The 24404-nt window shown below is 39.1% G+C and overlaps 2 protein-coding genes and 1 long non-coding RNA gene across 12 annotated transcripts in view; 1 reads left to right on the top strand and 2 right to left on the bottom strand.

Moving 5' to 3' along the window:
- Window positions 1-4617, bottom strand: part of CENPO (centromere protein O) — a 31329-nt gene extending 26712 nt beyond the window's left edge. The window contains exon 1 of one of the 2 annotated variants that reach the window (XM_049096144.1): window positions 4543-4617. The gene's annotated coding sequence lies outside the window, so the exon portion shown is untranslated. The remainder of the gene's footprint in view (window positions 1-4542) is intronic. The other variant, XM_025454497.3, reaches the window with a different exon arrangement.
- Window positions 4580-5258, top strand: LOC125752857 (uncharacterized). Its single transcript, XR_007403331.1, has 2 exons — window positions 4580-4949; window positions 5104-5258. It is a non-coding gene; the product is annotated as an uncharacterized LOC125752857 (long non-coding RNA).
- An 807-nt stretch (window positions 5259-6065) lies between these two features.
- Window positions 6066-24404, bottom strand: part of NCOA1 (nuclear receptor coactivator 1) — a 244671-nt gene continuing 226332 nt past the window's right edge. For 6 of the 9 annotated variants that reach the window (XM_049096135.1, XM_049096138.1, XM_049096136.1 and 3 more), the window contains 4 exons: window positions 22676-22847; window positions 16478-16661; window positions 12098-12187; window positions 6066-8407 (listed from right to left, as the gene is read on the bottom strand). In XM_049096135.1, the coding sequence (XP_048952092.1) occupies window positions 8237-8407; window positions 12098-12187; window positions 16478-16661; window positions 22676-22847 (617 nt within the window). In that variant the 3' untranslated portion in view covers window positions 6066-8236. Of the gene's footprint in view, window positions 8408-8492; window positions 8550-12097; window positions 12188-16477; window positions 16662-22675; window positions 22848-24404 lie in introns of all 9 variants that reach the window. The other 3 variants (XM_035700337.2, XM_049096140.1, XM_035700335.2) reach the window with 3 other exon arrangements.

Genomic DNA, 24404 nt, shown 5'->3' with positions numbered 1-24404 from the left:
TTTTTTTTAAAGTAAATAAATAAAGTATGTTCTATGTGGAGCCTTTTCCCCAGCTGATTCTGGTTGAACTTTAAAAGTCTAGCTTACTAAATAATTACCATTTAAAATACAATTGCTAACATCAGCATATTAAAAGGAAAGCTAACTTTAAAAATTAATGACCATTTTATAAAAGTTTGTAAGTTAAAAAAGAGAATGAATGGGAAATATTCAGCCTAAAATTTAGTACAGGCAGGTGTATAATAAATTACTTTAGATTTGAAAACAAAACAGAACTGAGCAGGACTGGCTCTTCAGGTATGAGAAAAGGAATTCCAGGAAGGACATTTGTTCTGTTAGAGAAAGGTCTTCCTGTTCATCGACCTGTTCCATCTGTCTGCTTTTCAAGTGGATGAAGTCACCTGCCTTCCAGAGGCACTGATGTTAAAGGTCAATGTAATAGATATTTCACAAGGAGCCATCTTACTCTTGTCTAATTTGGTGAAATTAATTTTGGTGAGTCACTTCTTAGAATGATTCTTCTACAGTAAGTGAAAGAGGTAGTAGAGCATTCTGTATGCAGATAGTCCCTGATTTATTATGGTTGGATTTACAATGGTTGGACTTAAACATCTGCAACTTTACAATGGTGCAAAAGCAATATGCACTCAGGAGAAATTGCATTTTTAATTTTTAATAGGTTATTTTCTCAGGCTAGTGATATGAAGGTACAACACTCTCTCGTGATGCTGGACAGCAACCCACAGCTCAGTCAGCCATGTGATCATGAGGGTGAACAGTCAATACACTGAATACCTTTCTGTACCCACATAAACCATTCTGTTTTTCACTTTCAGTAAATTATGTGAGATACGCAACACTTTATTGTAGCATGGGCTCTGTGTTAGATGATTGTGACCAACTGTGGGCTAATATAAGTGTTCTGAGCACATGTGAGGTAGTCTAGGCTAAGCTAGGGTGTTTAGCAGATTAGTGTATTAAATGCATTTTTGACTGTTACTTTCAGCTTATGATGGATTTATTGGGACAAAACCCTATCATATGGGAGATCTATACTCATTTTGGGATGGGAAAACTGGAAGGGTTTGTCTCTCCTGATTTGCCTGGAGTCACTGATTGGAGTCAACCAATCAGCTGATTTTTAGTGGGAAGTAATTTCTGAGAAAAGTAAAGGATTTAACAGAGCATACATCATATATAAATACAAAGCTTGAGAGTATGATAAAATTATTACTTTTGAGTAACTTACATGTGCATTAACTTTTTAAAAACATCATCCTTAAGAAGTGGAAATATTAAAGGTTATTGTTAGTGTGTTATTCAAATTCCGCAAATATGTGGGGGCTCACATTTCATGAAAAGAAGAGAATATTCATCAGAATAGAATTATGGATTTATCTTGAACTCTTGGACACTTTGCAACTTTTCATTAGCTCAACAATCCAGGGTAGAAGAGCAACTCAGTGCCTGGTTTGTCCATCAGCTCTTTTACCTAATACAAAATAGTATTGCTTTTGAATCTTTTTCTTCAATTAGCAGGTAAGAGCCTACTATGTGGAAGGCTCTTGGTGGAGGGGGGGGGTCAGTAGAGCCATGAGCCTCTTCTTTGAAAAGCTTAAAATTAAAAAAAATAAAAATAAAAATAAATAAAAATAAAAAGCTTGTCTTTTGGTGGAGGAGAGAAACAGATGTACATATAACCAAGTGCCAGTGGAGACCCAATCACTGCAGCAAGACAGTACAGAGGAGGTGGCTAACTTAAGTGTGCGGAGCAGGGAGGGCTTCTTGGAAAGGACACCTAAACTGAAGCTTTGAAGGACAAGTAGGGAGGAGAAAGGAGGAGCATTAAAGGCTGAGGAAAAGAAATGAATATGGCAATGTGAGAACAAAGGTATTAAATTCAGGGATGAAGGGCACAGGACAGTGACAGGATTGTTGTTTAGAGAATGTAGAGGGTAATGAAGCTTAAAAGGCAGGTTGATTTCAAATCAACTAGAGACAAAAAATAGTCCCCTAAAAGACTCTGGAGGTTGAGTTCAGAGTCTTCTCTGATAGATTGTGTGAGAGATAAAGGGAAAAGGCATGGAAGTGGTTACTGTAATCATCCAAAGAAAGATAATTAAGTCCTGAATTCAGTCTGTGATTAATGGAGCTAGAAAAGAAGATAGCTAGAAGACATTATAAAGGTAACCATTGGCAATTTGGTGAGATGAGTGGGAGGAGGTTGTTGAAAATGACCACTAACAGGGTGGTGATGCAATTAATCCAGATAAGGGACACAAGGATGTGTTTATGGACAAGTAAGTGATTTGGTGTGTGATTAAGTTTGAGGGGCTGGGCTGGTGGGATCCATGCATATGGTAATGTTCACCAGCTGGAAATTCAGGCCTAGATCTTGTGAGCAATTGAGGCTAGAAGAGTGGACTTAAGATGTCTATCAATGTAAGTGGTACGGAGATCAAAGAAAAAGATGAATTGTTCAGGGAGAGTACAAGGACTTGCTTGAGAACTACCATCCTTACACGAATTTAAAATATGAGAAAAAATATCAGCACTTTAACAAACTCAAAATTAATGCCCAATTTTCAAAATGGAAACCCTTACAGGCTTCTAAGAACACCTGTTAATGCATCAGGATTCCCACAGTTTTTATGTGGCTGTCTAGGTGTCTGTTGTCTAGGTGCTGTTGTCTCTAACAGTTGTATGTGTGGTGGAAGCAATGGCAGGTCTCATCACAAAACCCAAGGGTTGACTTTTGTGTCCAGAACTTCCCAGCCACCTGAATTGATCTTCAAAATACTATGAACCAATTAGAATCTGAAGCTCAAAGTATACATTGTATGTGAAAGTGCTGTACAAACTAAGAAATTATTAGCATAAGAATATCAGCCTAGCATATTGCCTAGCAGAGTAGAAACGAAAGCTATTTCTTAACAGATGCAGAATCTCCATTATTAGGAAGGAAGCAGCTGCAGGCAACTGCCTCTGTACTTCCCACACTGGCTATCACAGTTGTCTGTACAGCAAGAGATCATCAGAAATGGAATATATAAACTTTAGTGTCAGGTTTTGTTTTATTCTGCAAAATATAAACCTTATATTTTATATAATGCCCACCTTAATGCCCATTATATTTTATATAATGCCCACCTTAGTCTGGGCATTGGAGTGGGAAGAAAACCTGATGGAATATACATTATTCTTTTGAGGGGTGCCTGGCTGGCTCAGTAGATACAGCCTGTGACTCTTGATTTTGAGGTCATGAGTTCAAGTCCCATGTTGGGTACAGAGATTACTTAAAAAAAAAAACTCACTTTACAAAAGAAAAAAAAGAAATTATTACTGTAATTTGTTACTGTATTTGTTCTTCTGTTCTCAAGCCAATGTCTCAGGTCTGCTAGATACCTGTGGGCATTGGTTGGTTCTGCTGGTTGCATAAACTACCAAAGTTCTGAGACAAGCACAAATGATTAGACCAGAGCTAAACTCCAGCACAGGAAAAAGACTCTTTGCAGAAGGCTCCAGAGCAAGAAAAAAGTGAATGCTTGCCTCTGTGATCTGATCCAAGAAACCAAGTTTCCTAGGAGCAACCGTAGAGCTCTGCCTCACAAAAGTGATCCTTAGTCACTCATTGCAAAGGGAAGGACATTGAAGTTTCATGGAACCCCTTGTTTCCTGTTCAGGTTATGCAGAATAGGATGCTTCTCCCCACACCATGGCGGAACATCTTCCTGACCTGATGCCAAAGCTCATCCCCAGTTAGGTCCCCGAAGGGCAGGCTTTGGATGGCCTCCAGAGAAGGGCCAGTTCCTCTCTTCTCAGCACTTGGGCTCCCACCCCACCCTATCCAGTTTTAAAGGCCTGTTTTTAAGAAGTTATTTCCTAGAAGAAAGCCTTGTGCCTAAGGTCATACAGGCTCTGAAGCAGCCTCCATCATGTAGTCCAGGATGGGGAATCCAGAATTTGGAAACGGACCTGGCTTCAGGTCCCAGTGCCCCTGATGAACTGTTTGTGTTATAATCTTTCAGTTTGTTTTCTCTTGACAACTCTCTCAAAGGACTGCAGGGATTGAATGAGACAATGAACCTAAAAGCACCTTAGAAATTGTTATAGCTCAAATGTGGTTTCCCTGAATGCTCCCTGAGTGCTATGACAGATTACCGTGGCCCATCTGGCAGAGTAAGATAGAAAAGCCTGTGCTTCTGGCTGGATAGGGCTAGTTATGGAAGAGACTTTTGCTACTGGCTGGCACAATTTCCAAGTGGGTCCTGAAGCCTGGTTCATGTTTCTCCTGGAGCCAAAGGCTAATTTGAATTACATTCCAGTTCACCAGCTGACATGATTCTAGTAAGAGGTTTCAGAACTCAGAAACTGGTTAATAATTAAAAAGAAAAAAAAACAAAAACAAAAACAGCTCTCTGAAGTCCCTCTTCCTGTCTCCACACCTTGGCGTTCCTCAGAATTCTCACCCTGCCCTCTGAGTTCCCTCAGAATTCTCACCCTGCCCTCTGAGTTCCCTCCTCTTCATCCTACAAACCACACCTCAAATTCCATTTCTTCTCAAGGAAACCTTCCTTGACTCTCCAGACAAGGTTTCACTCATAAAGCACCTTCTAGCTCTCCTACATACCACTCAGTCCCATTGTGATTAGAACTACGGAAGCCCTCCCCATTGTGAATAGAAGTCCCAGGAGGGCAGGGTTCATGTCTCTGGATTCTTCTACATCTTAGCGCCTTGGATACAGACAGTAAAACATGTTGAATGAGGCCACAGCTTTGGGTTTCTTTAATCTTGTTAAGAGCTTTGTGGCAATGAAAATAAAATATATAAAGAAAACTAATTTAGTCCTGGCAGAAAAGGTTCTGGATGGAGGAATGCTTCTTTTGGCAGTTTCCTCCAATAAAAAGAATTTATGGGCTTAATTAAATCATCAAGATCTTTTTCAGAGGTACAGGAATGGCCAAGGATCAAGCTTGCTCTGAATTATTCACTTTTTTCAAGTGGAGCTGCTGTCCTGGGAAGAGTAGTACATGTCAAGGAGGAAATCAGCACTGCTACTTTCGCAAATAGACAACTGTCTTTTCTTTTTCTTTGATTCTCAGGGCCCAGGAGAGTTTATAGGTGTGAAACTATCTTGGAAAAACCATAAAGAAGATGAAGTTCTTCTATATCAACCTCACGTTTCCCTCAATTGTTTCTATTTGTTTTTCTAATGGCCTTCCCATCCTTGCCTTAAATAAATTTAAATCAATGTTCAGACTCATCTCATAGAAGTATCATTTTTACCTTATCCCAACATTGAGAAAAAAAGGTTTTCTTCTCCCGTATGTAAGCAGGACTTGAGAGAGCAGCCACCAAATCTGTGTGTATTTACACATAGGAATGTGTGTGGAATGCCTTTTACAATCACATTTGCTTATTATCCTCCTTACCGTGGCCTACTTAGCCAAGTGTTGGTGGATTTAGGCTGTTTTAAAAACATACAAACAAGAAACAGAGCCTGTGTTTTACAAAATGCAAGGACAAGATGAAGAAGCCTCAAGTAAGAGTCAACGTCTCTGAAATCTGCATACTAATAATAAATGTTAGTATAGAAAAACCAGTGATGGGGGGAAGGAGGGAGGGAGGCAGGGAGAGGGGGAGAGAGAGAGAGAGAGAGAGAGAGAGAGAGAGAGAGAGAGAGGGAGAGAGAGATGGTTATCTTATAGCTAGCTATGAAGGGCTGCCCCGACTCTACCTCCTGGGTCCAGAAACAGCAGGCCCAGCATATTGAATCATCAGGCAAATGGCCAAAACTACGATTTCCTCATGGCCCACTCTCACAACTTAACTTTGACCCTTTCCAATTTTCACCAGTTCCTATCAGGGTGCCTTCGAGGATCTTTGACTCCAGGGATACTTTCTTTTACGATCTTTTAATGACTCATTAGTCACTGGGGCTTTGGCAATTTCTGCAGGAAGCAAGTTTCATTTCTTCCCTGAAAATGAAGAGGCAACCCAGGAGGTTGTTAAACAAATTCTATTCAGTAGCTGGAAAAGTGAATTTCCTGTGGAATGACAGGAATTACATAGAAGCAAGCAATTTTATTTTCCTCAAATGTAGCAATAATTTTAATCTGTACATACATAAAACAAACAGTGCAATTATAAAACCTTGAAGGTGACATGCATATCTTAAGGTGCAGCTGGGATGGGGAGGTTGTTATTAGCATCTCCAATTTTCCTTACCGCTTTTTAAAACTAGTTCCTTATGCAAAAGCATTGAGTCAGGAAACTTCATCTGGAATGCTGAAGTTAAAGGTGAACTTCCTGAAGTCTGCACATCTAAGTATCACAAACAAAACAGAAATGACCTCCTAGAGCAGTTTGGTAAGGACTAGAGTAATATGGCTGGGCGTTCAAGCTGGGAATGAATGAAATCAGGGATGCATTTTTCTGAAAAACTAAAAGAGATAATGTTTGTAACTGAGTGTCCTATTTCTGTTTCATAGTTGCTACCCATGTGAGCCCTTCCAGCAATCTTTTTATTCGGTAGTTTCTGAGTAGATGCTGTTCAATGGAGTTATTGGTAACTAGGGGTGGTGAGATGCACAAAGGAGGACCTGGGAGAATGGCTTCTTCCTTGGTGTCCAAGTCCACGCTCCTCTTCGCTGTTAGTTCTTATGGCCTTTGCTCTGCCGTGGAAGCAGAGGTAGCTGGTGCACGATGTCAGATGCTGTGTCATCATTCACAGGCCCGGGGGAGGGGGCAGGTAAAGGCGAGTGATGGGGGTCTACCTTTGCTTCTTCCACAAGACCCTTCTCAAGCTTTCCTGGCCTTGCAGTGGAACTTCTAGAACTAGAGGCAGTTCACTGGGTCCTTGACTCAGAGGCCAGGATGAGACAAGACGTGGCAGAGTGACAAGACACAAAGGGAAAATACGTATCAATTAGCCTCAGAGTAGGATAGAGAAATTTCTATTTGCACGGATGAAAATTCAAATCCCCAAAGTCAATCTAAAACAAATGAAATTTTTCTTTGAGTACTAATTTTTTTTCTGTACAAGTAGCCTGTGCACTTCTGGTGTTAACTCCTTGCACTGTCTCAAGGTAGGTGATCCCAGGGACACTCTAGGGCAGTATGCTCTAGCTCATCTCGAACAGCTTTTTCTGGCAGTGGCATTTTGATTTGAACCGCAAAGTAAATCCATACATGGCATCACAGTTAGTAAAATAATGAAATATCACTAGTCAAATGTAATTGCAATTCAATCAATGATATATTCACACACAAGTTTAGAAAAATCAAGAGTATGATAATAAAACCATAAAATTAAACAGAAGGAAATCAATTTCTACAAGAAATCAAATATATTTACAGTGAGATTTAAAGGGAAAAATAAGCTACTTGGATCATAAATTTAATTTTATTTTAAATAACTTTAGCTACCTTAGCTGTTAATACAATAAAAGCAGAAAGAACAGGCTGCCTTTTTTTTTTCCAGATTTAATCAGAAAATTATATCTACAATAATTGACAGAACTTGCTTCTTGTCCTTTACCCATCTCATCAAAAATTATTGCATTTTCCCCCAAACTGTATTTTTTGGATTCCTCTGTGAATATACTCATTTCGTCCTCGTTCCTGGAGGCATCTTGGTTTAAATCCATCTTTAAAAAAAGGAGAAGGGGTACATATGGGAGGCAAAATATTCTCTTGAAGCCAACAGATATAGAGTTGCTAGAAGAAGCTGATTGTACACACAAGCTGCCTGGGGTCGGGAAGGGGAGGGCTGTTGATTTAGACACACGTGACAGCCTTTGGTGGACGGGCACAGGCAAAGCCCCACTGGGCCCTTCTTCCTTGTCAGGGTCAGGAGTGAGCCAGCAGAGGCGGAGCTTCATCTTCCCCTTGGAACTTGTCGTTTTGGTTCTCCTCCAAAAGCCTTCATCCAGATAAGAAGCCAATGACTGATTACAAAAATAAGAATAATTAAATTTGGCTCAAGAAATAGATTGTCCAACTGTTCTGCCTTGTTATTTTTTTCCAATATCCAAGGCCTTTACAAAGAAAGAAACAAAAACACCTCTCAATCTTCCAACAAAAGTGAATTCCTTTTTTTTTTTTTTTTGCTCCAAATGCTACGACCTGAAGAATGGCTGCAGATTGAGATATCAAAAATCTCAGAAAAATATATAATATATTTGTATATCTCTGTATGTCTATTATTTAAATTTCACATTCCTTTAAAAGTGGTTATTCAGTCAGTAGCTGCTGAAGGAGGCTCTTCTGCTGGGCCTGGGGGGTCTGTGGTCCTGCTGTGGGTTTTTGAGTTCCCAGTGGACCAGGCTGGTTCAGGTAAGGGTCCCCGCCTACCAGATTCACTGTACACTGGACGTCAGCAAACACCTGAACCTGCTGCACCTGCTGGAACACAAATAAAAGATGTGTTTAGACAGAAGGGTCTGCCCCCCCGGCTTATGAGTGGGTACTACTTGAAGTGGAAACTCACTAGAGCATTCCTCTAGTCTGTAGTCACCACAGAGAAGAACTCTTCTGTCTTCTTGTCCTACAAAAAGAAAATCGCTGCACTCATTTTGCTCAGGGTTCTGGAAAGTTCACACTTTAAAAATAAAATCAAAATTGGAATGGTCAAGCCTCCTACAGGGTTGCCATCAATAATGAAAATGAGCGTCACTGCTAATATTGCCAAGATTGGGAAAAGCCCAGTTTCAGAGTCTGGGTGTCTGGTGGTGGGTTTAAAAATATATATATGTGTATATATTCTATATATTATTTGGAAACTGGTTACAAAAGCATTCTATGGATGACTTTAGTAGGATAAAAAAAAAAAACAAAAACAACAACTTTATTATGTTAGAAAATTAAGGGCTTTAACCCAGTATTAGCAAAACAAAAACCACCACAACTCAGTAACAGGACATTAGCATTACTAAGTCAATGTCCAGAAGATTTGCGTAATATCTAAATATACTATTACATAGCTCTTACATATTGCCTTTAGAATTACAGCAAAATATTAGTAGAACAATTTTATATTTAACTTTTTTCCTGATAGACAATTCATTTAAACACATGAGCTAAAAATAACAGTAAATTACTAGCTGAGAACAGTGTGAATTTTCCCTTTAGCTACTTCCAGTAATAATACACGTATTCCTTAAAAATATCTAACGTTGTATAATTCTAGCATTTTCTACTGGGAAAACAAAGCCAGAAGTTAGTTTTTACAACCATCCTTATTAAAAAGTCATTTGTAGAACTGATTCAAGCCAGTATCACACTTGTGAATGTTCCAGACCAAGAATGGAGATGCCTCCCTAAGGCATCCAAGTGCATCTATTAGTGTCTCAATTGTTTGGCAAACTTGTGCTTAGTGTTTCACAGGTTCATGAAGTATTTTAGATTAGTGATGCATTTTTTGGTCATTCATCACTAATTTATGTCAATTACACTCAGCCTTCCTGAAAACTTTTCTATCCTAATTGAATAAAAGTTGTTTTCATCGACCTTTGTTGACCTCATGTCAAAATCTCAACCTCCAGCTGCTGTATCAGTCCAGCCCCCAATGTCTTCCCCTCTTGATCCATCTATACCTCCACTCTATGCTCACTCAAAGACAGCCTCTGAGCTGAGTCTTCTTAGCCTGCTGGATTAACCTCTAGTTAGATGAGCATCATTTTTCTCCTTATCCTCTTCTTTGCCTGATTTCCCAAGTTTTGCTTCTGGATCCCACAAGATACCATTTGTTTTCTTCTTTCTTTGGGCTTTTTCTTGTGCATCTAATATGCACCAACTCTGAGTCTATCCACTAGCTAGCCCTGTGTCCTCCCCTCTCCTTTGTTTCTAACTTCTTCCTACTCTTTTCCTTCTGGAGCTCCACCCCTGACCTTTCTCTCTCTTCAGGTCAACCATCCCCCTACTAAGCCTTCTTCCTGCTTCTCTAGATTCTCTTCTTTTCTGGTTCTCTTGGTCTTGCCTCTTCCCTGCCTCTGCTCTCCAAATACAGGGAGTCCTAAGTCCTCCTCAAGCCATCCTCTCTTGGTTCTTTTCCTTCTCCTTTTCTGTACACCCGTCTCTGTATTTCTATTAAACTCACTCCCCAGCTTCCGTTTGGCAAATACAAAAGCACTGGAGCAGAGATGGCATGATGGACCAAGATTTTGCCGCTGAAACTTGGCATGAGCACAAGCGGTAGTGCTTTCAGGCAATGACTGATTAAAAAAAACTGCATGTAAAATTCCACGTTTATGTGTTTCAACATAGGAAGTACTGGGTCAGAGCACAAGGTATTTCTGTCCCCAAACACTTAAGGTGCCTCATGCTAGACCTCACAGGACTTCAGATACTGCCACACTTTCAGACAGGCAAAAGCAAGATGCATACACATCCTACGATTTGCCAGGTGAAAAGAGCGGAGTCTTCAACCTTGCAAAATTTTCCGGCAGAGTTTTACATCAATTCAAATGCTCTCTCAGAGATCAAGAACTTTAAAACTTGGTTGTTTAGTTTTAATTAATTTGCCGAGCTGCCAGTTATATGTCTCCCTGCAGGAGTAAGACTTTGAAAACCTTCTAATGAAGACTTCATTTCCCCAATCACAAAATCCCCTCTTCACCCTCCTGGGAATCAGATTTGACTATGGAAACAGCTCCTAACTGGTCTTTCTCAGCCTGAGGCGGCTGCCCACTGCATGTCCTGTCCCTTTTCTCCCTCAAGATGAAGCCTTAGCTGGTGCTTATATCACTGCTCCCCCTGAGGGTGACTCAATCTTGTAGAACTCAATCCAAACCCCTGAGTTTAGCGTTCAAGGCTCCCAGAAATCTGTCCCAATCTATCTTACCAATTTTAATTCCTATAAAATCTTCTTATAAACCCTTTACCTTCAGTGGATTTGGTTTCCCAGGATCATGCTAAGATATTACTGTTTCCTTGTCTCTGGAGCATCTACTTCTAGTCCCCTACACTTCTAAGCTTGTTCCCTCCTCCAGCCTCTGACACTTTTTCCTTTACCTTGCCTTGCTAACTATCCCCAAGGCCCAGTTCAGCACTTGTGTAAATGTTCTTCTGACCCTCACAGCATTTTCTTCTCTCTTTTAACACTGATGGTTCTTGTTACCTGTAACATAAATTTGGGTTTGCCTTCTTTTGGTTATGTGACAATTCACATGTGTATGTCTACACGTTTTATCTTTTAATGGGCCCTAAGTGGTATGGCAGAAAGAGCATGAACTTCGGTGTTACAAATACCTGGCTTGAACCTCAGCTCTGCCCCTTTCTAGCTTTGTGAATCATGTGTGTAGTTAAATCTCTTCAGGTTCTGTTTCTTCATCTGTGAACAAAAGGAATACTATTTCCTTCTGAGGGTCATCATGAGGCTTATGTGAAATAAAGCGGACAGTGCTTAGCACAGTGCCAGACAAATCATAAGCATTTCACAAATGAAACTTCCTTTCCTCACCTCTACCCACAGTTCACCTAAAGGGCAAACATGTCTTGTGTTTCTTTATATCTCCACCTTACCATAATGCCTGTACAGTATCTTAAAAATACATATTTATTAAGAGACTAAAGACTAAATCAGTTACTGAAGTGAACTAAAACATCCAAAATCTCTAACCTTTGGTTAATATAGGAAAGTGGCCATCTTTGCTATTTGTATTGCTTTGAAATGAACTTCGAAAATGAGGCAGACTACACAGCAGGCACTCTATGTCTGAATTTACTGAGATCTTTTGAGGTACTTTGACTACATGTGAGTTTTAGAATTGTGCTTATTTACAATATAACAATCAGTGGCCCACCGTTTGTGATCTTTTTATCCTGTTTAACCACTGGATTAAATCTTCTGAAAACTTATCTCATTTAACCCTCTCAACAATCCTATTAGCAGGTATCTTGTTAGTTCTGTTGGTTAAATAGCAGCTCAGGAAAGTTCCCTAACATGCCCAGGAGGACACCACTAAGAAGGGTAGAGCCAGGACTCACACCCAGGTCTGACTCCCAAGGTCAGGCTCCTACCCATGATGCTAAACAAAGTTTCCTGTGTATCTAGAGTACATTTGGCAGCTCTGGGTTTAGAATTTTCTTACTGACCTGGGTTCCATCTGTTTCTGTTTTGAGAAGGTCAGTGGATGAGAGCTGGTTGCAGTAGAGGCCTGTGTGTCTCAGTGCTGGATCATTTATCTATTAAAGATAAGTACAAGACCAAATTACATGCTAGTTGTTTAAAAGTTGAAGATCAAATTTTTCGATGAAAATAATCTCACTGACAGAAAATAGGGATGCAGCAGAAATAAAAAGCTTAGCAATTTACTATGTTGTTATAAGTCAGGACAGTGGTTCCCTTCAGAGGGGATGAAAAGGGATGATGTGGAAGGGAGCATGAGGAGAACCTTTAGGGTACTGCTGATAATGTTTCTTGATCTGAATGGTAGCTTTAAAGATGTGTTGAGTTTATGAAAATTCATGGAGTTGTATATTTTTCTGTATATTCTTATACTTGAATAAAAAGTTAAATTCACAGATACAAAAGTTAATCAGCAAATGACTTTTACTTCTTATCGAGGTATAGTAATAGAAATCAGATTTATCCTCTGCCTGAATTGACAAAAAACTGGATAAAATGAAGGCACTCAAGACACTGGACAAACCCAGTGAAGAAAAGCCATCCCTAGGAGCTGGGAAACAACTGAGGTAAGTCCTACACTTGCCCCAGCTACTGTCTACAGAGAATTTCCAGGCTGTAGCCACTGTGCTGACTAGGAACTCAGGCAGAGAGCCCTGTAGGCTCCCTGAGTTGAGATGATGCAGCTGGAAGTCTGAAGATGGTCACTGCAGCTGGAATTCTCAGGAGAATTCCAGAGTATCAGAGAAGAGGGGCAGCTACTCAGAAAGCAAGCTCTGAAGATCTGCAGAGGATCCCCTTGAGTCTGCAGCTTAGTACTGATCTTGATCTGCTCATGGATTTTAGGGAACAACCCAAAGCAAAGAGTCACCAAAAAGATGTTGATGGAATAATTTCCAAAGATTACACAAAGCTGGGAGTAAGTCCTGGTTCCACTGGCCAGAATGGGAAACATCGTAATTCATATAGTATCAAGTAGCATCTTAGAAAGGCTTTGCCTCAGTAGAAAAGTGAAATGAACCTGATACTAAAAGGATCAAACTACTTCAAGTAACCAAACCATTTCCCAGAATAAAGCTCAAGAATGTACGAATATCAACAAGGTAAAATTCACATGTTTGGCACCCAATAAAAGATTACCACTTCATGCACATTACCAGAAAAATATGATCCATAATGAAAAGTCAATCAATTGAAACCAACCCCAAAATGATGCAGATATTAAGACAGTTATTATAATAACCATATTCCGAAGGCTCAAGAAGATAAGGGAAGATTAAATGTGTTAGAGGTATGGAAGATATAAGAGGTCCAAATTGAACTTGTAGAGAGGAAAACAGAATACCTGAGAAGAAAAATACACTGGATGAAATGAACAGATCAGACATTGAAAAAAAAAAAAAAAAAGAAAGAAAGAAAGAAAGAAAGAAAGAAAGAAAGAAAGAAAGAAAGAAAGAAAGAAAAAAGGAAGTTAGTGAACCTAAGGCTATAGCAATAGAAACTATCCAAAAAGAAACACACAGAGAAAAAAAAGATTGATCTTGTGCCCCTCCCCCAACACCCCCAAACCCAGAGAATCAGGGAGCTGGTGGACAAGTTCAAGTGGCCAACTATGTACATGTAATAAAATATGTGGGTGCATGCGCGTGTGTGTACATGCATAATTAGGAGCTTCTGAAGGAAAGGTGGGTGGTGACAGAAAAAATATCTGAAGAAACAATGGCCAAATATTTTTCCAAATTTGATAAAAATTATACATCCATAAATCAAAAAGCTCACTGAACTCCAAGCACAAGAACCATGAAAACAATCACTAAGGTATGTCGTAATCAAATTGCCTAAAACCAGTGACAGAATAGTCTTTTTTAAAGGCAGCCAGAGGAAGAAAAATCAATCATGTACAGAGGAATGAAGAGAAAATGCCAGCAGATAACTCATCAGAAATACTGCAGTGGAGCAACATCTCTAAAGTACTGAAAGGTAAACTAAAGCTAACTTAGAATTCAGGGGAAAAAAAAATTCCAAAGATGAAGGTGAAACAAACTCTTTCAGACATACAAAAGCTGAAATAATTCAGCAGCAGCAGACTACAAGAAATGCTAAATGAAGACCTTCAGGCAGAAGGAAAGTGATACCAAGCTAGAAATTGGGATCTACACAAAGGAATGAAGACCACTGGAAATCATTACATGGGTAAATATAAAAGTTCTTCTTTAAATTAAAAAAATATATATATATACACACACATATATATATAAAATTGTTTAAAGTAAAAGTATGTAGGGTATATGACAAATGTAGACATGATATATATGGTAACAACAGCACAGGAGGGAGAAATGGAAGTGAATAGCTGTGAGGTTCTTCTACACAAGGTGGTATCATCAGAGCACTTCAGGGCACATGAAGATGAGTTAAAGATGTATGCTATAAACTCTGAAACAACCACTAAAATAACACAATGGAGTTATATATAGTTAATAAGTTAACAAAGGAGATAAATTAAAATGTTCAATTAAATCAAAGGAAGGCAAGAGATGGCACAAGGATAAAACAGAAAAGATGAGACATTTAAATTCAACCATATCAATAATCACATTAAATGGGTGTGGACTGTCAAACTGAATAAGAAAGTAAAACCCAACTATATAAGAAATATGCTTTAAGTGTAATGTTCTTTAATTCACTATAATTTTGATTATTTTAACCTACTGGAGATAGTGAAAAATTCTGATAACTGAATAATAAAAACAAGGACAAGAAATAACACTATTTAGCTCTTCTATTTTGCTGTAAGAAACGAATCACTAGGTTGTTGATTTTTTTCCCTGCTAAACTCCTAAGGGACTTATTATATAATATCTGGGGAATTGAAAGTTTTCCAAAAAAAATTCACACCAAAAAGGCATTCTATAGAAAAGGTAATCAGGGTTTACATTGTTTTTTAAGACTTGCTATATGAGATGCCTGGTTGGCTCCGCGGTTGAGCATCTGCCTTTGGTTCAGGTTGTGATCCTGGGGTCCTGGGATCGAGTCCCACATCGGGCTCCCTGCATGGGGCCTGCTTCTCCCTCTGCCTGTCTCTGACTCTCTCCTCTCTGTGTCTTATGAATAAATAAATGAAATCTTTCAAAAAAATAAAAGACTTGCTAGAAATTAAGGCTACATAGTCATAGTCTGGTCATCACAGTCCATGTTGTGGTTGCTAAAAATGAGAACAGTAACTATAGGAAGGTACCTCAATGATCTACTTAAGTATCATTTTGAATTTAGTCATTCTATCCTTAAAAATATTCAGGAGGCTCCAGGATAAACTCTAAAACATTTAGATGGCTTGCAACATTCCCAAAAAGCTTACCACATAAAATTCTGCTTTAAATATAATATAAATGTCCCCTTAACATTCATTAGACTTTTCCACCTCTATCTCTGCCTATGTTATGCTGTGGCAACCAGTCTTGAATGTTCTTTTCTATTCTCTTTTTTTAGACACATCTTCCAAGAAGCCTTTCCTAATCAGGTGATTTTTCCTCTTAACCCTCAGTAGTTAATTGCATATACCCTCAAACTGATATAAATATGTAAGGTCCTATGGCAGTCCATCTCTTATATGGCAGTTTTGTCCTATTATTCAACTGATTCTTTGTTTATGCTGGGTTTCCCCAACTTGTTAATATTATCTCCCACAGTGCTATCTTTGTATATAATAAGTACCGAATAAATGTTTGTTGAAATGAAAGGGAAAAGTGAAGAAAACATATTCAGGAATATAAAGGAGTAAATTCCAAGCCAATGTATTATCTGTATCATTTTATTTATTTATTTTTAAGTAGGCTCCATGTCCAGCATGGAGCCCAACGCAAGGCCTGAATTCATGACCCCAAGATCAAGACCTGAGTCGAGATCAAGAGTCAGATGCTTAACTGAGCTACCCGGGTGTCCCTGTATCATTTTATAATAAATCTAAATAATAAACTCTCTTTTAAAAATATTTTATTTATTTATCTGAGAGAGCGAGAGAGTGTGCACAACCAGTGTGCAGCATAAAAAGAGGGAGAAGCAAGCCACTCAGGTTCCCCAAACAATAAAACTTGAGACTAAAATCTTGCAAGGTCTATCAAAATTTCCATTGTATAGCTTAAGAGGTAGTAATTATCAAAAGATAGTGGGAAATCATAAAGAAGTGCTTCTTTTCCCCCTAATTTTATTGAGAAATATTTGACACACATCACTGTATGGTGTGGTTATTTTTGATAAATAACTGTGAACATACCTGATTTTCCTTGGAATAATGACTTGTGGTGTGGTATGGATGTATGTGTAGCAAGTGTGCCAGTTGTGCCACTTACCTGCTCAGGGCACACAGTGTTCATTCCTGGCATCTGCAAAGAGCTCATCTGCATCTGGCCCATCATTGGGTTCATGTTCTGAACATTTGTGTTTCCACCTGCCATGGACACGGTGATGCTCATATTGTTGTACACTCCTGGCTGCGCAGGTGTGGGCTGGTTCTGGACAGCTTGACTGAACACACTGTTAACTCAAAAACAATCCCAATTACATCCACGGTTCACAAAGATGGGGATAATGTGACTGGACTCTGCTGCTTAATTTTCAGATAAAAATCGAAAGGAAAGATTTTACATTCTTAAATTATGTGTTAAGACTTGATCTTACTACAACATATAGAAATTGAGTGTAATTGAAATGAATTTTGAACTCTGCCCAAAGGAGTTAATAACTACAAAGAGCTCTTTTAAAGTTACAATTATCTGGCCTAGTATCAGAGTTGTCAAGCTCCAATTAGCTGGATAATTAAGAAAGAAAGTTTTCCACATAAGCACACCTTCCAGATAACTGAAATTTACTCATTTAACAATTAAAATCATTCTAAAATTTATTACACCATTTTATCTTCCTAAACAGAGAATATCCTATTTAAGCAAAATGCCTGGCATATATATCAATCCTCAATATATGTTCACTGAATTAATTAACAAAGGAATCAATAATTCAAAGATGCCATTCTTATATTGTGGTTGCTTATACATCTTAGACTTACACTTAAGGTGAATAGTACTATCTTGTTCTATTCATTCCTCATCTCTAGTAATAAGTGACACATGGCAAACACTCAGTAAATATCTGGTGAATGAGTGACTTATGACATGGGTTATTATTACTCAGTGTTGTCAACTGATGAGATTTGGACTGCTTCTTATTTATAGATTTTCTGGTATTGACACTAATGTTAGTTTCTAAGTGTAGCTGAGAGACTATCTGAAGAGAATTCCCTGGGACTTGTTGAGAACTGGGACTCTCAGGCCTTATTCCAGCCCCAGTGAATCAGTTTCTGAGGGTGGACACAGAAAGTCACATTTTTAACTATGCACATTAAGACTCAAGGGCCTTTATTCAATGTTCTAGAGCTTGCTGTCTCTTCTCAAGGATTCAGCTTCTGGCTGCTTTCACTATGCTATAAACTAAGAGGAATATAACCAGATATTTTTATTTGGCAAACATAATGTTTTTAAAGACTCAAAAGGTCTTCTCAGGCCAGAAGATGGCTTTATGTCTTTTCTACAAGCAAAATGCAAGGGCAATTATGTTTTTCAGAGGGCTTCTTTTACTGATGTCCTTCTTTATGGCCTTGTTCTGAACTGCTTTATACCAAAATCTTAAATGTTAAACCAATGTCTCTTAGTTGGTAGAATAGTATGGAATAAACTCGAAGTGAATACAACTTGAAACTTTATATTTGAACCCCCAAATTTTAAATGATACAGACTGACATATCTAAAGGAAAATGATGTGAATTATGTCTTTTCCAAGTTCTACAAAACATCAAATGTTTTATGATTATCAGTTGTTAAACATTAAACTGCTGGTAAAATTCCACCTATTTTAATGTTAATTTTGGAGAATTTGATTTCTAAAAATTATTTACCCCATCAATGGCTTATCTATTCCTTGCTAGCTCTTGGGAGGTAAGCAGGATGTACTGACATTTATAGTTTCCAGTAGATTAAGGTAATCATACTAAAATTAATAGGCTGAGAAACAGCCTATTCATCATGTCTGAAGAAAAGTAGCAAATTTTCTCCAAGTAATTATAAAACACAAATGCAAAGAAAATTATATTCCTAGGAAATGGTCAATAATACATCTTTGAACCATTAATGTCTGTACAGTGTGTATGCTTGTGAGGCAGTGCCCCACAACTAAAGGTGAGGAAAAGCCTATTAGTTTGCTGCCTATTTTCTAATGAGAACATTTCTGCCCCAGACAATGCTCATTTGTCAATTGATCCATAAATCACCACTGTGGAGGCTCAGCTCAGGGCTATGTAAGTTAATGCATGCAAAAGCTTCAAGGACTGCAATGATGTCATACTGGTGAAAAAAAGTTCAGGGTTTAATTTCTTTTCACATTTATACTTGAGACTTCTATTAGCTTAAGTTCATTCAAACTGCTCTTGCCAAGAGTTCCATTTCAGTTCCTTCCATTATGGGAAGAAGACAAGCCCTGCTGCAGCATCCATCACTATTCTAGGTCTCTGAGCCACCCGGGCTGCCCTATTCTAGGTTTCTGAAGGAACTGTGGGGTTCACCAGTGCCTTAGACCCAATGTACAAAGAAACCCTCCCTCTCTCTGCTTTCTTAGGCAGCCCCATGGCAGTCACTGCAGTTTCTTAGGCTAGCACCAGGTATTTGGAAGCCCCTAAATCATAGGGTGGGGACTGTGGAGGAAGGTAAAGATGAAGAATTTGGCCTGAAGTGGCTTCCATACGTATTACAGATATTATTAACAAGCAAGGAGGTGCTCCAGGTCAAATAAGTCTAAAACCAAAGGGTTAAACAACGGGCCTTCCTAGGCTTTAAAATGCTAATAAGTGCTAGGACTCTCCCTAGTGCCTAGTGTTACACACAAACCTGCACTGTTCCAGGACAAAGAGGCTTAGTTTAACCCTTTATTTTTCTTGCCACCAGAAAGATCATGAAAAAGAATCACATTACAGTCTCTGAACTCTATTACATCATTCTACTAAATGATTCTTTGTTTCATGTTTTATTTCTCTCCATTTACTCCTGTCACCACCTAGACTCTTGGTAACTTGACAGCAAGGGCAGTTTTCCCCTGTTCCTTGTGGTACCTTGCACTGTGCAAGACAAACAGTGAGTGGTCACAAAATACATGCTGCCTGTGTTGACTAATAAGCTTTTACACATGAAGCAAATAAGCAAGTGTGAATGCTTAAAGACTTGGTGACAACTATTTTCTTTTTTCAATGATTTGGCAAAGTCAAAGTTCACAAAAACTGTGAAAGTACAACAAAAATTCAAGCCCACATTTGACCCTGAATCCAAGAAGTGACTGAGGTAGGACAGGGAATCTTTGTACTCGTTCACAATAGGTGTACATTAAATGCTCACCTGTTCTAAAGGATGGACATACCCAAGTAAACAAAAACAAAGTCTTGCTCTTAGGATGATATTATTCCAGTTGGAGGAGACAGACCATAAACAAACGAACTAACACACAATATGTCAGGTGTTAAGTACTATGAAGAGAAATAGAGAAGGGAAAAAAGGGACAAGCTGTTGTTTTAGAAATGATGATCTGGAAAGTTTAATATGGTGACATTTAATATCTATGTCTAATAAGGTGACATTTAAGGAGCAACTTGAAGTGTGAGAGAGCAGACCATGTGGCTACTGTGAGAAGAACATTCCACAGGGATTTAAAAATGCAAAGGCTCTGAGTTTGCAATGTACTTGGCACATGTGAAGAACAGAAGAATAAACAGACATCAGTGTGGCAGACTGAGTGATGGGAATAGCAGCTGAGGTCAAAAAGGGACCCAGGAACAAGATTATGTGGGCTCCACAGGCCCTATACTGCATTTTGAGTAAGTTGGTGAGCACTGAGTAAAGGACTGCCATACTGCTCATGTTTGAAATGTATCACTCTGGAGTGCCTGGGTGGCTCAGTCGGTTAAGCATCTGCATTCAGCTCAGATCATGATCCCAGGGTCCTGGGATTGAGCCCAGTATCAGGCTCCTAACTAAGCAGGGAGTCTGCTTCTCCCTCTCTCTGCCCCTCCTTTCCACTTGTGCATGTGCTTGTTCTCTCTCTCTCTCTCTCAAATAAATAAATAAATAAATACTTAAAAAAATAAAAATAAAAAGCATCACTCTGTCTACCATCACTATTCTAGGTCTGCCTACCATCACTAGTATCACTATTCTAGGTTTCTTTCTTTTTTTTTTTTTTTAAGATTTTATTTATTTATTCACTCATGAGAGAGAGAGAGAGAGAGAGAGAGAGAAAGAGAGAGAGAGAAAGAGAGGCAGAGACACAGGCAGAGGGAGAAGCAGGCTCCATGCAGTGAGCCTGACGTGGTACTCGACCCCAGGTCTCCAGGATCATATCCTGGGCTGATTGCGGTGCTAAACCGCTGAGCCACCCGGGCTGCCCTATTCTAGGTTTCTGAAGGAACTGTGGGGTTCACCAGTGCCTTAGACCCAATGTACAAAGAAACCCTCCCTCTCTCTGCTTTCTTAGGCAGCCCCATGGCAGTCACTGCAGTTTCTTAGGCTAGCACCAGGTATTTGGAAGCCCCTAAATCATGGGGTGGGGACTGTGGAGGAAGGTAAAGATGAAGAATTTGGCCTGAAGTGGCTTCCATAGCATATTCCATATGCTAGCCTAAGAAACTGTAGTGACAGTGGGGTGCTGATTGGGCAGCTGTACGTACAGTATGGCATTCAGGGAAGAAGTTTGGACTGGAGATTTAAATTGATAAGTCATGTACCTAGAGATAGGCATTTACAGCCCTAAGAGTGGACAGCATAACCAAGGGAGAAAGTAGACAGAATGAGCCCAGAGGCCCTCAAATGGAGCTCTGGGAGATGAGGAAGATCCAGCAGAGGACACTGAGAGTTACCTTTCTCAAGAGAGAATGCTGTTCCAGAAACTCAATGAAGAAGGAGCTTTAAGAAGGAATAAATGCTTAAGTATGTCAAATGCTACCAATAATCACTACATCTGGTATTGCAGAGGACACTGATGACCACTGTAGAGGACAAGGATACTTCTGGTAAGTGGTAGGGGTGAAAGCCTACAGGTCAACAAGGCAAGGAGAAGCAGTGTTAGAGTCTTTTAGGGGAATTTAACTCTAAAAGGGAGCAGAGCTGTCAGGGGGATTGTGTTTTTTCCAAGATACATTTAAATGCTTAGGTCTAGGTATGAGGCTAGAGTTTAGCTGGATTTCTTTAGGGAGTGTTTTGTTAGCAGGGCCAAGTGCAACAGAGGGAGAGCTGGGCAAAGGATTTGAGAGTGTTTGTAGAGGAATAGCTATAATCACGGAACACAGAATCTAAAGTGAATTTAGGAAGCTGGGATCAGAACGTATTAGGAGACTAAATTCTTTTTGCATCTTATATAGACAGTTCCATTTCTAGCTAATTTACACACAGTCCTCACAGAGAGCTACACAATTCTCTAACGGGAAGACTTCCTCTCACCTTTCAGTGAACTTTAGGAAAATGTGGTCTTAAGTTTTCAACTTTAACTGCCTTACTTATTATGTTGTCAGATCAAACAGCTTCCCTGTCATTAGAACCAAGACACAACCTAATTAAAAGCCTTATAAAACTCAAGTGAAGTGTGAAAAGTTCAGCAGCCAGGATCTGGGGGGAAAATGACGTTAGTGAGATAATTCTAAGCAGAATGGGCAAGATGAGGCCACTGAAAATCTAGAAATTCAAAGAGCTGGCTGAGGCAGAATGGCCTGAGAAGCCTTAAAACCTTTGCTGTTGCTATGAAATCTTTCAAACATGCTGAGAGGGGTGAAGCCTGTGTGCCCACTGTTCAGGCTCTAATGAATCCTGATAGCCATTCTTACTTTAGAGTTTTAGGAGTTTTTATAAAGGACCTTTTTTTTTTATTTTTTTAAGTATCCATTTCTATATCTGTCCCAGGAAAGCTCTGTTACACACAGGAGTTAATCACATTCTTCAGATATGCTGGTGATGGGATGGAAAGGTTGGGGGCCACTAGATATATTTTCTGTACTGTAAATGTGTAAATTTGCCTTTAAAATGACTTGAAACTTAAAGGATTTAAAAGTCATTATTTCTCTTTGCGATCACATAAAATTCATTCAGTTCCATGAGCTTGCAAATGGCAGCAGCCAGTTTTATTTATTTATTTATTTATTTATTTATTTATTTATTTATTTATTTATTTATCTATCTATCTATCTATCAATAAATCAATCATTCAATCAAGATTTTATTTATTTATTCATGAGAGACACACAGAGAGAGGCAGAGACACAAGCAGAGGGAGAAGCAGGCTCCATGCAGGGATCCTGAAGCAGGACTTGATCCCGGGACCGCATGCTCATGCCCTGAGCCATAGGCAAACGCTCAACTGCTGAGCCACCCAGGTGTCACAATACCCTTCTATTTAGATTGTGAAGGCATGACTGTTCTTATGTACTACAGAGGACCTGGCCTGCTCATATATAAAAACTTACTTACTTGTTTCCCATTGCTCCTGGCTGCCAGGCCTTCATGTCTGGTGACTGGTACCCAGAAGAGGGTGGAGTTGGCTGGAGCAGAGAGCTCTGAGGAGGAGGGATTGGCATCGGCACCATGGAGTTCCCAGGGCTTAGAGATGGAGCAAAGTTGGCCTCACCTTGGGGAACCATTCCTGCAAATTGACACAAATTAATTTATGTGAATATACTATAAATTTATTAGCTTCATAAAAGAGAATACCTCCCCCTCCACAAGGATCTGTAACAATATAGTTAGAAATAGCCTATTCAACCAAGTAGGGAAAGCATTTCAATCTCTTCAAAATAAGGCAGGAGGAGATTTCAGTATAAACAGACAAACATATCAAGTTTGGAAGAATGCCTTCTATTCACTAACATATTGATCTTAGTACCAGGATTATGTATAATGGTTTTTTTTTCTGTTCTTTTTTGTTTACATGGATTTTTAAGTGTAAAAAACATACATGAACATACATGACAGATTACTTGTGTAATCAAAATAAGTTAGAAAGGGGGAAAGAAAAAAATTAAAAAAAAAAAAAAAAAAAAAAAGGGAACCCTGGGTGGCGCAGCGGTTTAGCGCCTGCCTTTGGCCCAGGGCGTGATCCTGGAGACCCGGGATCGAATCCCACGTCGGGCTCCCGGTGCATGGAGCCTGCTTCTCCCTCTGCCTATGTCTCTGCCTCTCTCTCTCTCTCTCTCTCTGTGTGACTATCATAAATAAATAACAAAAATTAGAAAAAAAAAAAGAAAGGGGGAAAGGTATGACAAACACGTGTGTGAAATGAAAAATGAGCCAAGTTTTGTCCATGCCTCAGTCATCTCTGTGGACTCTTCTTTCTTTCCCTGTCCTTTTTTATTTTTAATTTTTTAAAAGCTTTACTGAGGTGTAATCTAGGCTGCCTTGAATTCACCCACCGAACTGCACAACTCCATGATTTTTAGTCAATTTACAGAGCCCTGCAACCATCACCACAGTGCGGTCTGGACACTGTCATCACCCTCACCATCCCTCTGGACTTGTCTGCAATCAATTCTGTCTCTTACCTCCAGCCTTAGGCAACCACTGATCTGCTGTCTCTACAGATGTGCCCTTTGGGGGCAATGTCACTTAAATGTAATCATATGAGGTCTTATGGGTCTAGCTTCTTTCAATTTGATAATGTTTCTGAGGTCCAACCATTCTGTAGCATTTATTGGTAGTTTGTCCCTTTCTATGCAGGATTGATGACTAGCAGCTATTGATATAATCATGTTAAAAATCAACTGACTCTAACATTAACAGTTTACTTCTGGATTTTTAGGCTGTTGCAGTGATCTGCATGTCCACACTTGTACTAATACTATATTGTCTTGGCTGATGTGACTTTATGGTAATATTTGAAACTTGACAGTCATCCAACTTGGCTTTTCTTTTTCAAAACTGTCTTGGCTATTCTGGGTACTCTGCATTTCCATATAAATTATAGGAGAAGCTTGTCAATTTCTTCAAAAAGCATACTGACATTTTGATTGCTCTGAATTATAAGATCAATTTGGAGTGAATTTGCCGTCTTTTCAGTCTTTATATGATTTCACTTTGTACAGCTTCCACTATTATACCTTCAAGTTCACTAATATTTTCTTTTGTAATATCTAATCACCTCATTCCATCTAGTACATTTTTCATCTCAGACATTGTACTTTTTGCCTCCAAAAGTTTGGTTTGG

The sequence above is a fragment of the Canis lupus genome, chromosome 17 (assembly GCF_003254725.2).
Source record: "Canis lupus dingo isolate Sandy chromosome 17, ASM325472v2, whole genome shotgun sequence".
NCBI lineage: Eukaryota > Metazoa > Chordata > Mammalia > Carnivora > Canidae > Canis > Canis lupus.
Note: the sequence above shows the minus strand (reverse complement) of the source record. Positions and strands in the feature narration are given on the sequence as shown.